The sequence below is a fragment of the Muscardinus avellanarius genome (genome assembly GCF_963383645.1).
Source record: "Muscardinus avellanarius genome assembly, chromosome: 13".
Lineage (NCBI taxonomy): Eukaryota > Metazoa > Chordata > Mammalia > Rodentia > Gliridae > Muscardinus > Muscardinus avellanarius.
The window spans coordinates 74,822,416-74,836,440 of record NC_137799.1 but is presented as its reverse complement, the minus strand read 5'-3'; the positions used below and the strand labels follow the sequence as shown (position 1 = coordinate 74,836,440).

Below are 14,025 nucleotides of genomic sequence, written 5' to 3'. Positions count from 1 at the left end.
AGTTTCTTTCTTGCTTGCTTTATAGCCTTTGTGAAAGGAACTTCCTTTTCCTTGGAATCATATCTTCAAAAGTATTACCTCTGCCAGGCGTGGTGGCGCACGCCTGTAATCCCCGCGCTTGGGAGGCGGAGACAGGAGGATCGCGCAGGTTCGAAGCCAGCCATGCTGGCTTAAGAGACCCTGCTTCCAAATAAAAAGTATAAAATGGGTCTGGGAGTGTAGCTCAGACGTAGAAGGGCTTCCAGGAACCCCAGTACCACCAAACAACAACAACAACAAAAGTATTACCTCCAATGCAAGCCTACGTTTTAGACCCTAGTATCTAGGGAGTCCTGATTCACGGTGTCTTACTTGCCAGCCAAATAGAGTTGCTGAGAGCTGTCCCGCTTCGTGGCGCCTTACCTCATTCCTGCTGTTCCCTCATCCTCAACTGCTTCCACACTCCCTGCCATTCCTCGGGAACTCCACACTCATGATCAAGACATTCTCAAGGAGGGATTGTGGGTTTAGGCCAGTCTCAGCAACTGAGCGAGACATTCGGCAACTTAGACCCTATCTCAAAATAAAAAAAAGTGCTAGGGTGTAGCTCAGAGGTGGAATAACCTTAGGTTCAGTTCTCTGCACCTCTCCATTCCCCAAAAGAGACATTTCCAAAGAGAACTAGATGTTTTGTGTTGTCCCACCATCTCTAGAACTGGACCGACTCACTTGTTATAATTCAGAGGCTTTTGTGCATTATTTGGTGCATAATATACAGTGGGCACTCAGGAAATGTGGAATAAATTGAGGTCTCAAGAGGCCTGGGCCATGTAGTGTTAATGCTTGCTCCTAGCTCGAAGGTGTTGATCCTTATACACACGTAGCTTCTGATGCTGGTGGCTTTTAGAAATAAACTGTTATTTTAAAGGGGTTTAATTTTTCAGTAGATAGCACTTGTCTCCTGTGACTTGAGAGCCAATACATCAGCCTTACATAGCTCACACCATTAGAGATCGGGACAAGAAGAAGCCAGTTTTCTGTGAGTTTAGGGTATACAGTAGACGTATGGGCTGCAGTCCTGGGGTTGATCATCCAATATCAGTAAACAGACACTAGAAATGGCTCAGACAAAAGCATGGATTCTTTCTGCTAGATTAATTTCTATGCATGTCCAAAGATACCATGGCTGGAATAGAGCCTTTCTAAGTGAAGACACCCTTTCTCCTCTTTGCTGTGAAGAGTGTTGGGGTGAGTTTATGCTCCTACGTGAGAAATTATGATTTTCACCATAAGCTATCACACTCATTCTGGGCCATGTGTGGTCTCTTATTATCATGTAGGCTGGGAGACCCTGATGAGGCGGTGTGGACAGAATATGGCTATTAGAGCCAAACAGACCTGGAATTCAGCCCATACTCTACCAGTAACAACTGTGTGGTCCTAGAAGGGCCCTTAATAGCTCTGAGTTTCTGCTTTCTTATCTGAAAAAATGAGACTTTTCACTTACTTTACAGGTTGGAGTAAGGGTGTAAGGATTCCTGGCACAGTGCCTACCCAGAGAAAAGGTCACATAAACAATCATATGCTTTATTATTTCCTAGAGAAAAGTTATTAAATTGACTTTTTTAATTTTAATTTTTGTGGTGCTAAGAATCAAACCCAGAGCCCAGCACATGCTACATCCTGAGCCCCATTATTAAAGTAACTTAGATAATAAAGTAAATTAATCTTAAGACCAAAAAATCAATTTTAACCCAATGCTACATATCTGTAGATGCCTTGGGCACAACATAGCAAACTTTGTTTTCTTATTTGCATTACTGTGCCTAAAAATAGAAGTATGTAATCTGAAAAGATTTTATGTAGTTAGAAAACTGGCGGTGTCTTGAGAAACTTTTAGAGATTTGTATTGAAGCAGGTGGAATAAAGAATGAAGAAGAGACTATAGAAGTATTTGACTTTAAAAAATCAGCATTCTCTATGCTGTGCACCAGAGAATTTCAGTTAATGCATCAAGAATTTACTCAGAATAAATATTGAACACACTAAGAAGTTTTTGCATTCAATTTTTGCTTTGAAGTTTCACCCCAGACAGCTGAAACATCCTTTTAAGTTTTCAAAGAGATGAAGCAAACACAACCATATCATTTCCTTTAAGCAAAGACATACCACATTTTGCTTAAAATATGTCCCCATCACTCAGGAGTAGTGTGAATAAGAGAGTAGAACTATGAGCAACTTAATGTCTACTACATAGGCTTTTGTTAGATTTTCACATTGTGTATACGGAGAAGAGGAAGACCATAGTCTATATTAAGCAAGCCCAGGAGTCTATTATTTGTATCTCTCCAAAATACACAAGCTGGAGCTCCAGCCTCAATATCTCATCATGTTACTGTGTTTGGATATAGGGCCTTAAAGAAGTAACTAAATTAAAATGGATTATGAGGGTGGGTCCTAATTTAATGTGTCTGGTATCATCATAAGAAAATAGACATCAGCCAGGCATGGTGGCACATGCTTGTAAAAAAAGAAAATAGCCAGGCATGGTGGCACAGGCTTGTAATCTCTGCGCTTGGCTGGCTGAGACAGGAGGATTGCACCGGTTCGAAGCCAGCCTCAGCTACTTAGTGAGGCTTTCAGCAACTTAGTGAGACCCTGTTTCCAAATAAAAAATATAAAATAGGTCTGGGAGTGTAGCCCGGAGGTAGAAAGCCTCTGGGTTCCACCCCCAGTACCACCAAAAATAAAAAATAAAAAATAAATAAATAAAAAGACTAAAAAATAGGGCTGGGGGTGTAGCTCAGAGGTAGAATGCCCCTGGGTTCCATCCCCAGTACCGCAAAAAACAAAACAAAACAAAACAAAAACAAACAAAATAGCTCGCATGCTTCCCCTCCTTGCCAGTTAGTTTTGAAAATGAGGCCTCAACTCTGGCTGTGTGTGTGTGTGTGTGTGTGTGTGTTGTGGTACTGAGGGTGGAACCCAGGGGCTCTCTACCTCCGGGCTATACTCCCAGACCTATTTTATATTTTATTTGGAAACAGGGTCTCACTAAGTTGCTGAGAGCCTCACTAAGTAGGTTAGGCTGTCTTCGAACCTGTGCGTTCCTCCTATCTCAGCCTCCCAAGTGTGGGGATTACAAGCGTGCACCACCACGCCCGGCTTCTGGCTCGTTTTAATTACGATTCTTTTCTTTTTGCTACTGGGGATTAAATACAGAGGCATTCTACTCCTGAGCTATACCTCCAGCCCTTTTTATTTTAAAACAGAATCTTCCTAAGCTGCTGGGGGTCTCACTAAGTTGCTGAGGCTGGCAGTAAACCTGTGATCCTCCTGTCTCAGCCTCCCAAGTGTTTGAATTACAGGCATGTGCCACCATGCCCGACTTTCCATTGTTTCTCTAACTTTTTTCCATCTTTCTTTTACTTTTAAACTTGCTTTTAATTAAATTATCTTTGTGTGTGCCTCTACATAAGGCTTTTTAGATTCTCTTCCCAGCAATATTACCAAAAAAAAGGTGGTTTTATTCACCTGTGTGAATTAAATCTCACAGTGGGATCCTAACTCTAAGTGTAGAATCCCACTTACAGTTCACTCTAGACACAAGACATCAATTTGCAGAATCTGAAATGCAGCCAGCCATTCTGAGGAAGCTACTTCAGAAGGTTTCCTTAGGAAACAGCACCATGTGGCATAACTCACCTACCCCAGTAGTGTGATCTCCCTTCGGTCCCGTGTAGGAGGTAGGGGTCTCTCCCCTCCTCCTGCGCCAGCTGCTACGGTTTCTTTTCTCTTGCGTAAATGCACACTCGTCTTGATCAAATGTACACTCTCCAGGTGGCGGCGGAAGACTCTCTGCAAGGAAACAGCAGGTGTTGCAACTGCTGAGACATTTCCCAGGACCACGCATCTCACGACTCCCTGGCATCCACGCCGCATGTCTGAGTGTGTCTGGCCATATGCCCTGCATATGGAAGGGGAGCCCCCTTTCCTCAGGGCCCCCATACTGAGCTCTGCCTCTAGCAGAGGGGCTGTGGCCCACCATGGGGTCTGTCTCGGAGGCAGGGGACAATGGGAGTCTAGGCCTAACCTGTCCTTTCTTTGGGAAAGAAAATTTCACCCGTTTACAAATCTATTTGCGAGAATGGGTTTGTGAAGCTCAGAAGGTTGGTGGTACACTGTCGTTGTGAAAATATAAAAGAAAATAAAATTGCCTGATGTAGGAGCTTTCTTCAGAAATCCAGGATGACTGAAAGATATCCTCATAGCAATTCTAAAGCTGCCATGGAGGAGGAGGAGACACGCCAGCTAACGTACTTCTGGGGACACAGCCACGTACAGCCATGACTCAAAATTCTTATCTGTAATGTGGGGATGTCAGTGGTATTCACATCATGAGTTTGTGAGGATCAAATAAGATGATGGATGTGAAGAATTTAGAACGTGAAGCTCTGACTAGTTATGAGTAAAATAAGTATTTGGGATAGTTATTTTGCTACTTAAGAGTCATATTTTTCATTTCCAAAGACAAATGTTTGTCTTTAGTAACTTTAATACTTATTGATAAGTCAGGTCCCTCCCCCTTCCCCGGGCACCTCTCAGCAAGTGCAGGAGGCTGAACCCTGGAGGTGGAGAGTCAGTATCTTGAGAGAAGCAGCATTCCCATGCTTAGTCCCACCCCCAAAATATCTACCTTAAAGGAGAAGCACTTCTGCTCTGGCCTCTGATGGTCCCAGCAGTCGATTGGGACTGGGCCCTTTCACCGACTGGCACCCATTCCCCAGGAGAGGCTTCCGTGCCCAATTAAAAGTTGGTTCCATACATCGCTATCTGATCGTCTCCCCTCATAATTCGCACGGCATGCAGCATCTCTGCGTGATTCTTTCACTTATTATTACTAGAATGGTGCTACCTCTCAACTTGCTGAGGCCTCTTCCTCTGACCGCACTTTGTCCCACCTGCCCACATCCAGATTCTTAGCAACTTTTCTAATAAATAGCCTGTCTTTACGTCTCTTGTGTGTTAATCATTCTACTTCATTTTATCTCATATACACTAGTAGCTAATGAGGCCTTGTTTCCTCTTCTATGCCCTGAGTGTAGATATTTTTATCTGTATTGTCCTTGCAGTTTCTCAGAAATCAAGGGACTAAAAACAAATTGTCTTTTAATTAAATAAACATGGAGGTTACTCTCCAGCAACAGGCTGATTTCACAGTTTGCCTGTTTTTTTTTTTAATTGTTTTTCATTTATGGTACTAGACATTGAACCCAAGGGCATTCTACCTCTGAGCTACACTCCCAGCCCTATTTTAATTTTTATTTTGAAACAGAGTGTCACTAAGTTGCTGAGGGCCTCAATAAGTTGTGAGGCTGGCTTTGAAGTGGCGATCCTCTTGTCTCAGCCTCCCAAGTGCTGGGATTACAGGTGTAGGTCACCACGCCGGGCTGCCTGTTTGTTATAGAAATGCAAACCTTATGACTTAGGATGTAATGTACTTAGTAGATTAAAACCACTGATCTGGGTTGGAGTATGCACCATTTTCTCAATGGACATCACGTCTAACACACAGCTAAGTACCACGACTATAATGTCAATGCTTGGTCTATTGCTTACTTAAAAAAGGTTTTATTAAAAATTTAATATTAGTCGGGCATGGTGGCACACACTTGTAATCCCAGCATTTGGGAGGCTGAGATGGGAGGATCGCAGTTCACGGCCAGCTTCAGCTACTTTGTGAGGCCCTCTGCAACTTAGCGAGACCCTGTTTCAAAATAAAGAATAAAAAAAAAATAGGGCTGGGGGTGTAGCTCGGAGGTAGAATGCCCCTGGGTCCCATCCTTAGTACCGCAAAAGAAAAAAAAATTAAATTATATGTTCAGTAAGTATCTGTGAAATTAGAATTTCACCAAAATTATTTGAAAATGTGCATTCTGTAAGATAACAACAGCAATGGAAATAATGAAACTAAAGAAAATAGATTATATTTGTTTTAAAAGTACTGTTTTGTGCCAGGTCCTATGCTAAGGAATATATAAGTACTATCCTCAAGATTCAGGTAGGTATTACTACCTCCCTTACAAATGAGGATAAAGGGGTTAGGTCACATGTACAAAGACACACAAGTACATTTGAGTCACCATTTCTAAATTCCGAAGCTTGCCTCAGACCTCTGCAGAGAGGCATTGCTGGCAAGAGCAGCAAAGGATGGACCCACACAGATTAAACGGGAGTGGGTCTTGGAGAAACGGAAAGTGTCATCTATAGGTCAGGGACACAAAGCTGAACTGACATCCTCTTACCTGGGGACCAGCAGCTTCCCAATTGTATTGTAATATCATCCAGGGCGACAAGCCCACAGTCCCAAAAACTTTTGCACAGGCTCATGAAAACCACCTGCAATTCATAAAAATGAAGTTATGGATTCTGCTAGTTGAAAACTGGAAACTCTTAGCACGTGGGATTTGCTTAGCACAAGGGGCTTGCAAAAGCCAGAATCTCTCTTCTTGAACACGCACAACACTGGCAGGATGCGGTGACAGGAAGAACGCTTGCCATTTATAATATGTGGCCCTGGAACTGCTCACATCGCTTCATGCAAAGCCAGCCTCATAATGACATATTGTGTGTACTAAAGCAAAAAACTGGAGACATTCTTTAAAGAATGGACAGTCAGGCTGAGGAAAGCAGGAGGTTAACTGGATGACAGAGAAAAAAGCCTGTTGGGTTTTAAATATTTTCCCTAGATAATCCACAACATACATACAAAGTGGATGGTTCTCCAAGCATTTTTCAAACATTTCCAGTACAAACACTATTGATTTTTTTTGGAAATGACTTTCTGGCAATGTGCTTTATTCACATTGTGAACAAAGTCCCAGTGATTTGCCATCTGGAGACTTGTGTTCCATTTCCAAGACAAAAATCTATGTCCCCAGTTGGTATTGCTAATAAAAGCCCTAACTGCAGTTATTTTATTAGTCCAAACATTTTTATTGTTGTATATGAAGGAAAACCAAATCCATCCCATAAATTATTAAATCCACTGTGCCAGAGAGAGAGAGAGAGAGAGAGAGAGAGAGAGAGAGAGAGAGAGAGAAGAGAAGAGAAGAGAAGAGAAGAGAAGAGAAGAGAAGGGAAGAGAAGAGAAGAGAAGAGAAGGGGAGAGGGGAGAGGGGAGAGAGGAGAGGGGAGAGGGGAGAGGGGAGAGGGGAGAGGGGAGAGGAGAGAGGGGAGAGGGGAGAGGAGAGAGGGAACAAAGTCTTGGATTTTCTCCAATAGGGTAGTTGTAAAGGCAACTTTTCCTATATAGGATTTTCAAAGAGCACTTTTTAAAATATATGAGATTTTCACTGGATTTGTAGTTTGCAAAGCTTCTTCAAATGTTTAACTTAATATTTAGTTAGCTCAAGCTCTTACAGCCCATGTTCAGTCCCTAAATTAGGAATCTCAATTCAAAGGAAGACAACAGATGATATACCAGAAACTAAAACTCACCTTACAGATACTGAGAATATTTGACTTTTAGGTTCTAATATTCAAAATATTATGGCTTAAATTTATTTGTGTTATCAGTTATGTCCCTTTGGTTTTTGATGATCAGACTTGTTAAAGTATATAATCTGATTTTTGTAGTATTAGAGAGTGAACCCAGGGCCCTGTGCATGCTAGCCAGGTGCTCTACCACCGAGCAACATTCCCAGCTCCCAGGTTTTTCTTTTTTCAGTACTGAGGATGGAACCCAGGGGCATTCTACCTCTGAGCTACACCCCCAGCCTCATTTTTTATTCTTTATTTTTGAAACAGGGTCTTCCTGAGTTGCAAAGGGCCTCACTAAGCAGCTGAAGCTGTCCGCGAACTGCGATCCTCTTATCTCAGTCTCCCTCCCAAATGCTGGGATTACAAGTATGCGCCACCACATCCAGATCCAGTATTTTTTTAAAGAGAAATGTTAAAATAATGCAAAAGTTTACCAGTATACAAAATATAAAATGTCTTAAGATGCTCAATATAACCCAGGCATGGTGGTGCACACCTGTAATCCTAGTACTTGGGAGGCTGAGACAAGATGATCGCAGGTTTGCAGCCAGCCTCAGCTACATGTAGTGAGGCCCTCCGCAACTTAGAGATCTTGTTTCAAAATAAAAAATAATATAGTATAGTTGAGAGGTGGAATGTCCATGAGTTCAATTTCTGGTACTAAGAAAAATCCCCCAAATAATGACTAATGACATATGAAGGTTTACTTTAAATTATAACTAGAATAGTGTGAAGATAACAATGTATAACTATGCATATTTATAAAACAAAACAAAACGGGTGTTTTTATTGTTTCTATTTACCTCTGTTAATTTTTCATTTCTAGATATCCTAGAGATTATCCAAATATGTAGACTATTTTAGTCGCAAAGTTTATGCCCAGGAGTTTATTCCCCATTTGGAAGGCAAAGGCCTATGTCATCAGCCCTGAAAGCTATCACATTTTATCAGCAATTTTTCTTGTTATATGGGAATGAATATTAATCCGTCTCATAATTTGTCCTGCTGCAGAGAGAAAATCTTGGCTTTCTTTCCCTTTTCTAGTTTTAAAGTCCATCTTCCATAAGTGTAGTGAAAAAGTACTTTTTCAAAATTAATTTGAGGTAGTAAAAGGATTCACCACGTCAATTGTCTCTCCATAAAACTTGAACATTTGACGTGCTAGATTTGAAAGAGGAGAAACATTAACGTGCTTTCATTTGTTTACCATAGCATTATTTTATAAGGACCATAAAACCAAATGAACACACCAAAAAAGAAGATTAAACAATTCAAAATTTCAAACAGAGAGGAAATAAACTGTGACACAACAACTCTAAGCAACAGGCCATTATTAGATCTGATGGCTTGTAAAGTACCTAGAGGTACAGAAATAGATTTCTCTCTTAATGTTAAGTGAAAAAAGCTGGTCAGAGCACATAATATAAAATAACAAAATAGAACAAGACACAATCATAGCCAGCTGTGGCGGCGCACACTTGTGATCCCAGCATTTGGGAGGCTGACACAGGATGATCGCGGTTCGCGGACAGCCTCGGCTACTTAGTGAGACCCTATGTAACTCAGTGAGACCCTGTTTCAAAATAAAGAATAAAAAATAGGGCTGGGGGTGTATCTCGGAGGTAGAATGCCCCTGGGTTCTATCCCCAGCACCACAAAAACAAATAAACAAACAAAAAACCACATAAAACCCAAGAAACAATCATACCTAAATCATCTAAAAATACATAAAACACAGGTGTAGCTCAGTAGTATATTGCTTGCTTAGCATGCCCATGGCTCTGGGTTCAATCCCCAGAAGTGCAAAATAAATACACAATGAAAACACATATAAAATGCCTGGAAATTCTATCATATGTATAATAATTATGTTAGGCTCATAAAATTATGGGTATTTAACTGTCTTTCCTCTTTTCTAATTATTCTATGACATCGTATTTGTATTTGAAGAAAAGCAAAAAAAGCAAGATATCTCTTTTTTTTTTTTTGGTGGTACTGGGGTTCCTGGAAACCCTTCTACTTCTGAGCTACACTCCCAGGCCTATTTTTATATTTCTTTTATTTGGAAACAGGGTCTCTTAAGCCAGTGCGGCTGGCTTTCAACCTGCGAGATCCTCCTGTCTCCACCTCCCAAGCACGGGGATTACAAGCGTGGGCTACCACTCCTGACTTAAGCAAGATATCTTTAAGATATAAAATAATGGATTACTATTTATGATATTGTTTTTACTTATTATTGTAGTCATTAGGCATGTATATCTATTAAAATTAAAATTAAACAAAAATGCCGGACACGGTGGTACATGCCTGTAATCCCAGTACTAGGGAAACTGAGGTGGGAGGATGGCAATATATAACTTATTCAGCCACATTTGCTACATGCAAAGTGCTCAGTACTGTAGTCACATAGCTAATGGCTAAGAGAATTTGACATAGCAGACATTGAACCTTTCCTCTATTACATAGGCCTCCCTAGCTCCTCTTGATCATTCCAAATGAACTGCTCAAGATATTGGGAACAACAGCAGGTCTCCTAGGCTGCTTCTATCTTAAAGCTTACATCACTATAGTGGCAGGTCACGTGTTGTCCTGCCTGATGAAAGATCCCAAAGCCAGTCACCTACTGACTAGATTCACCCTTCAGCCTTGGGCATTATGACACAGCAAGATGGATGTCAAGACCAGTTTAGTGCTGATACCATTGGCTCCAGTTTGGGGGCCGCCATCTTCCATTATGTCTGCTGCTTGAGGAGCAGCGGTACGAGTTGAGGGGGTTCTTTTCAGGTAGCTGGTGATTGAGCTGTTGGTTGAGCCAGGACAAAGGAAGTCAAGCATGCTGGTCTGTTCTGTGTCTAAATTCTTGAGGGGATTAACCTCTTCTTTATTTATAGACCTTTATACAAGGCAGTATTATATTTTAGGCAGTATTTCAGAGCAAATAGAACATCTCTAAAGCGTTGGGGGAAAAACCTTAGCTTAAATGTATATTAATATTTATTTGAGAGGGAGAGGAGATGACAAGTCACATAAAACCATATCCCTTAGACAGGTGTGCCTGATTTTATGTGAGCTCTTAAAAGTTAGGGCAAATTAAATTTGTGTAAATCAACCCATTTCAGTGCAATAAAGGTTTCAGCCTTAGGTCCTAGTAGTACTTTACATTTTTTGTTTTGCTAGAGAATATTCATTTATTGAGAAAATCTACCCACATCACCTTTGGTAACACAAATAGGAAGTAGATGAGAGCTAAATTAATGTGTGTGTGTGTGTGTGTGTGTGTGTGTGTGTGTGTCTGTGTGTGTGTGTGTTCATTTTTTTATGATACTGGGGTTGGAACCCAGGGGCTTTCTACCTCTGGGCTACACTCCCAGACCTATTTTATATTTTATTTGGAAACAAGATCTCACTAGGTTGCTGAGAGTCTCAGGAGCGGAGGCTTGCTTCAAACCTTGCTTTTCCTGTCTTGGCCTACCAAGTACTGGGATTACAAATGTGCACCACCATGCCTGGCTTAGATGAATATATTTGCAAACAATACAGCCAAATAAGGATTAGCAATATTACTTAACCTTAACCTACCCCTCTCCCTTTGATGGTACTGGGGATTGAACTCATGGCTTCCCATATGCTAGGTCTGAGTTATATCTCCTTTTTTTTTTATTTTGAGACAAGGTCTCTCTAAGTTGCTGGGGCTGGCCTTGAACTTGCCATCCTCCTTCTTTACCCTCCTGAGTAGCTGGGATTACAGGTGTGCACCATTGTGCTGTCTTAATTTACTCTGTGTGTGTGTGTGTGTGTGTGTGTGTGTTTTACTAAGGATTCAACCCAGGGGTATTCTATCTCTGAACTATACCCCTAGATTTATTTTATTTTTTATTTCGAAGTAGTGTCTTGATAAGCTAGTGAGGGCCTCGCTAGATAAATTGCTAAGACTGACCTTGAGCCTGTAGTCCTCCTATCTCAGCATCCCAAGTACTGGGTTTATCGGTGAACACCACCATACCAGGCTTAATTTATTATTTAGTGTACTAAAAATAGACATTATAAACCAGGTACAGTTGCACAGGCCTATAATCCTAGCCACTCAGGAGACTGAGGCAGGAGGATCACAAGCTTGAGGCTAGCCTTGGCAACTTAGTAATAACCTGACTCGAAATTAAAAATAGAAAGGGATAGGGCTATAACTCAGTGATAGAGTGCCCCTGGCTTCAATCTCCAGTATTTCCAGGGTGGGTAGGGGTAGGGGAAAGGAAGGAAGGAAGGGAGAAAGACAGAAAGATAGAGAGACATTTTACATTTTCTTTTATCCACAGTGGGGCATTTCAGCCTCAGTACTATTGATATTTTTGGGCCAAATAATTCTTTGGGATGCCTTGTGTTTAGCAATATCCCTGTTGTCTACGTAAAGCTGATGGATGGATTAACTGGCTCAAATGAGGTAGGAGAGAAGAAAAGAGATAGGTAGGAAGGAGACATAAGAAAGGACAAGGAGACTCTAACTTACTCTGAAAGCTGGTTCCTCACACCTTCACACCTTCAATCTCTAAGCCAGTTTTCTCTCCCAGTTCCATCAATCCCACATTTCTGGGAAATCTACAAATCTTTTTTTTTTTTTTTTTTTGGTGATGCTGGGGATTGAATCCAGGGGCATGCTACCTCTGAGCACCACCCCCAGCCCGATATTTTATTCTTTATTTTGAAAGAGGGTCTCACTGAGTTGTGGAGGGCCTCACTAAGTAGCTGAGCTGTCCTCAAACTGTGATCTTCCTGTCTCAGCCTTTCAAGTACTGGAATTACCAACGTGCACCACCACGCCCTGCTACAAATCTTTATTCACAACCCTGAAGTTATTGGAAATTCACCCACTTATTACAATTGCCCTGTGCAGTCTTAATCAGCTCACTTACACACGCATGTTTAGAAGAGATTGAGCAAAGGGAGATATGAAACTTATAATACAAGGTGTTTTTCCATAAATCTCTATTATAGATTATTTTCTTATATCAGATGGAGAAGACATCAACCTACAGATGCTGAGACCTGCCGACCACCATTACCCCATCTTGTGATCACCAACCCAATGTTATCTTTACATACTTTCCTGTGTCCATACCTTTAGAAGTGTCATTTAAAAGAAGAGCCTAAGGATCCCAAAGCATCTCTCACTCTCAAGATGGCCTATACTCTCCCTTGAATGTATATTCCTTGCTTTCCTAACTAAATCCCTGTGCCTCGATATCTGATCTATGCAATTCTTTCCTACGGCACTTGCCAAGGACCCTGTTGTCCTGAGTTGAGGGTCCCTTCTTCAGGACCTCTTCAGACCACCCTAGAGATACCAAGAGCCGCAAGTCCGCTTTTCACTGTTTCTGTTTTACCCTCCCCCACAAAAAATAACTAAGCAATAAAGTCAGCCTTGCCTGAAAAGAGCAAGGAAAACCAGAAAAGTAACACCAGTCACATGATTTTCCAATCAGTGATCTTTCTTTAAGCTCACAGGAGCCAAGATTGCCTCTGGATGTCTGGTGACCTGTAGATGATTGTGAAAGCCATGTCAAGAGAATGGATTGCGGTAGGAATTAATGACTATTTCAGTGACTACCTAGCTATGGCTAAAAGTCCAGAAGCCCCATAGAAACTTTTGCACCTGGGACCCTGGCAAGATGGGATTTGGGCAACAGCCCTCCATCTTCTGCCTGCCGACTTGTCACCGAAGCTCTTTCTTCTCCTGTTACTCTGTCTCTCCAGTTATCGTCTTCATCCAGTTGTAATGGAACCGGACCTATCACAGTTACTGATGCCTCTATTATTCCCGTCATGACAGTCAGAACTGCTTTCAGACAGTGTTGCCTAATGGCCTATGGGGAACAAACTCTCCCTGGCTGAGAACCACTGATAAAGAATAGTATAAACCAAGCCAGGCATGGTGGCCCATGTCTGTAATCTCAGACTTAGGAGTCTGAGACAGAAAGATTTCAGGTTCGAGGACAGCGACAGCAAGTACTGAGACTCTCATTAACCTAGCGAGACCCTGTTTCAAAATAAGAAATAAAATCTGGCTAGGAGTGTAGCTTGAAGGTAGAATGCCTCTGGGTTCAATCCCCAGTGACACACACACACACACACACACACACACACACACACACACAGGAACCATATAAGCCAAATGGGTGTGGTGAAATCCCTGTAATCCCAGTACCGGAGGCTGAGGCAAGAGGATGCAGGTTTGAGAACAGCTTTAGCAATTTAATAAGACTCTGTTTACAAATAACAAACAGAAAGAGCTGGGGGTATATCTCAGAGGTAAAACCCCTCTAGGTTCAATTCCCAGTGCTACAAACACCAAGAGTAGTGTAAATTATTGGGTAGCGTATGTAACACCACTTACTAAATTCCTATCATATGCAGTCTCTGTGCTAGGCATGTTTAGATATGTTGCCACATTTTTAAACCCACTTTTGATTTCAATCCATTTATTCTCCCTCCTCAGAACAAAACAGCCTT

The 14,025-nt window shown here is 41.6% G+C and overlaps 1 protein-coding gene across 1 annotated transcript in view; it reads right to left on the bottom strand.

Annotated features, from left to right (window-relative positions):
* The window catches only part of MAMDC2 (MAM domain containing 2), a gene marked incomplete at both ends in the record, with an annotated part of 178,369 nt that overhangs the window by 22,964 nt on the left and 141,380 nt on the right, over nt 1-14,025 (bottom strand). Inside the window, 2 exons of the mRNA XM_080708749.1 lie at nt 3,685-3,837; nt 6,285-6,378. Of these exons, the coding sequence (XP_080564875.1) occupies nt 3,685-3,837; nt 6,285-6,378 (247 nt within the window). The remainder of the gene's footprint in view (nt 1-3,684; nt 3,838-6,284; nt 6,379-14,025) is intronic.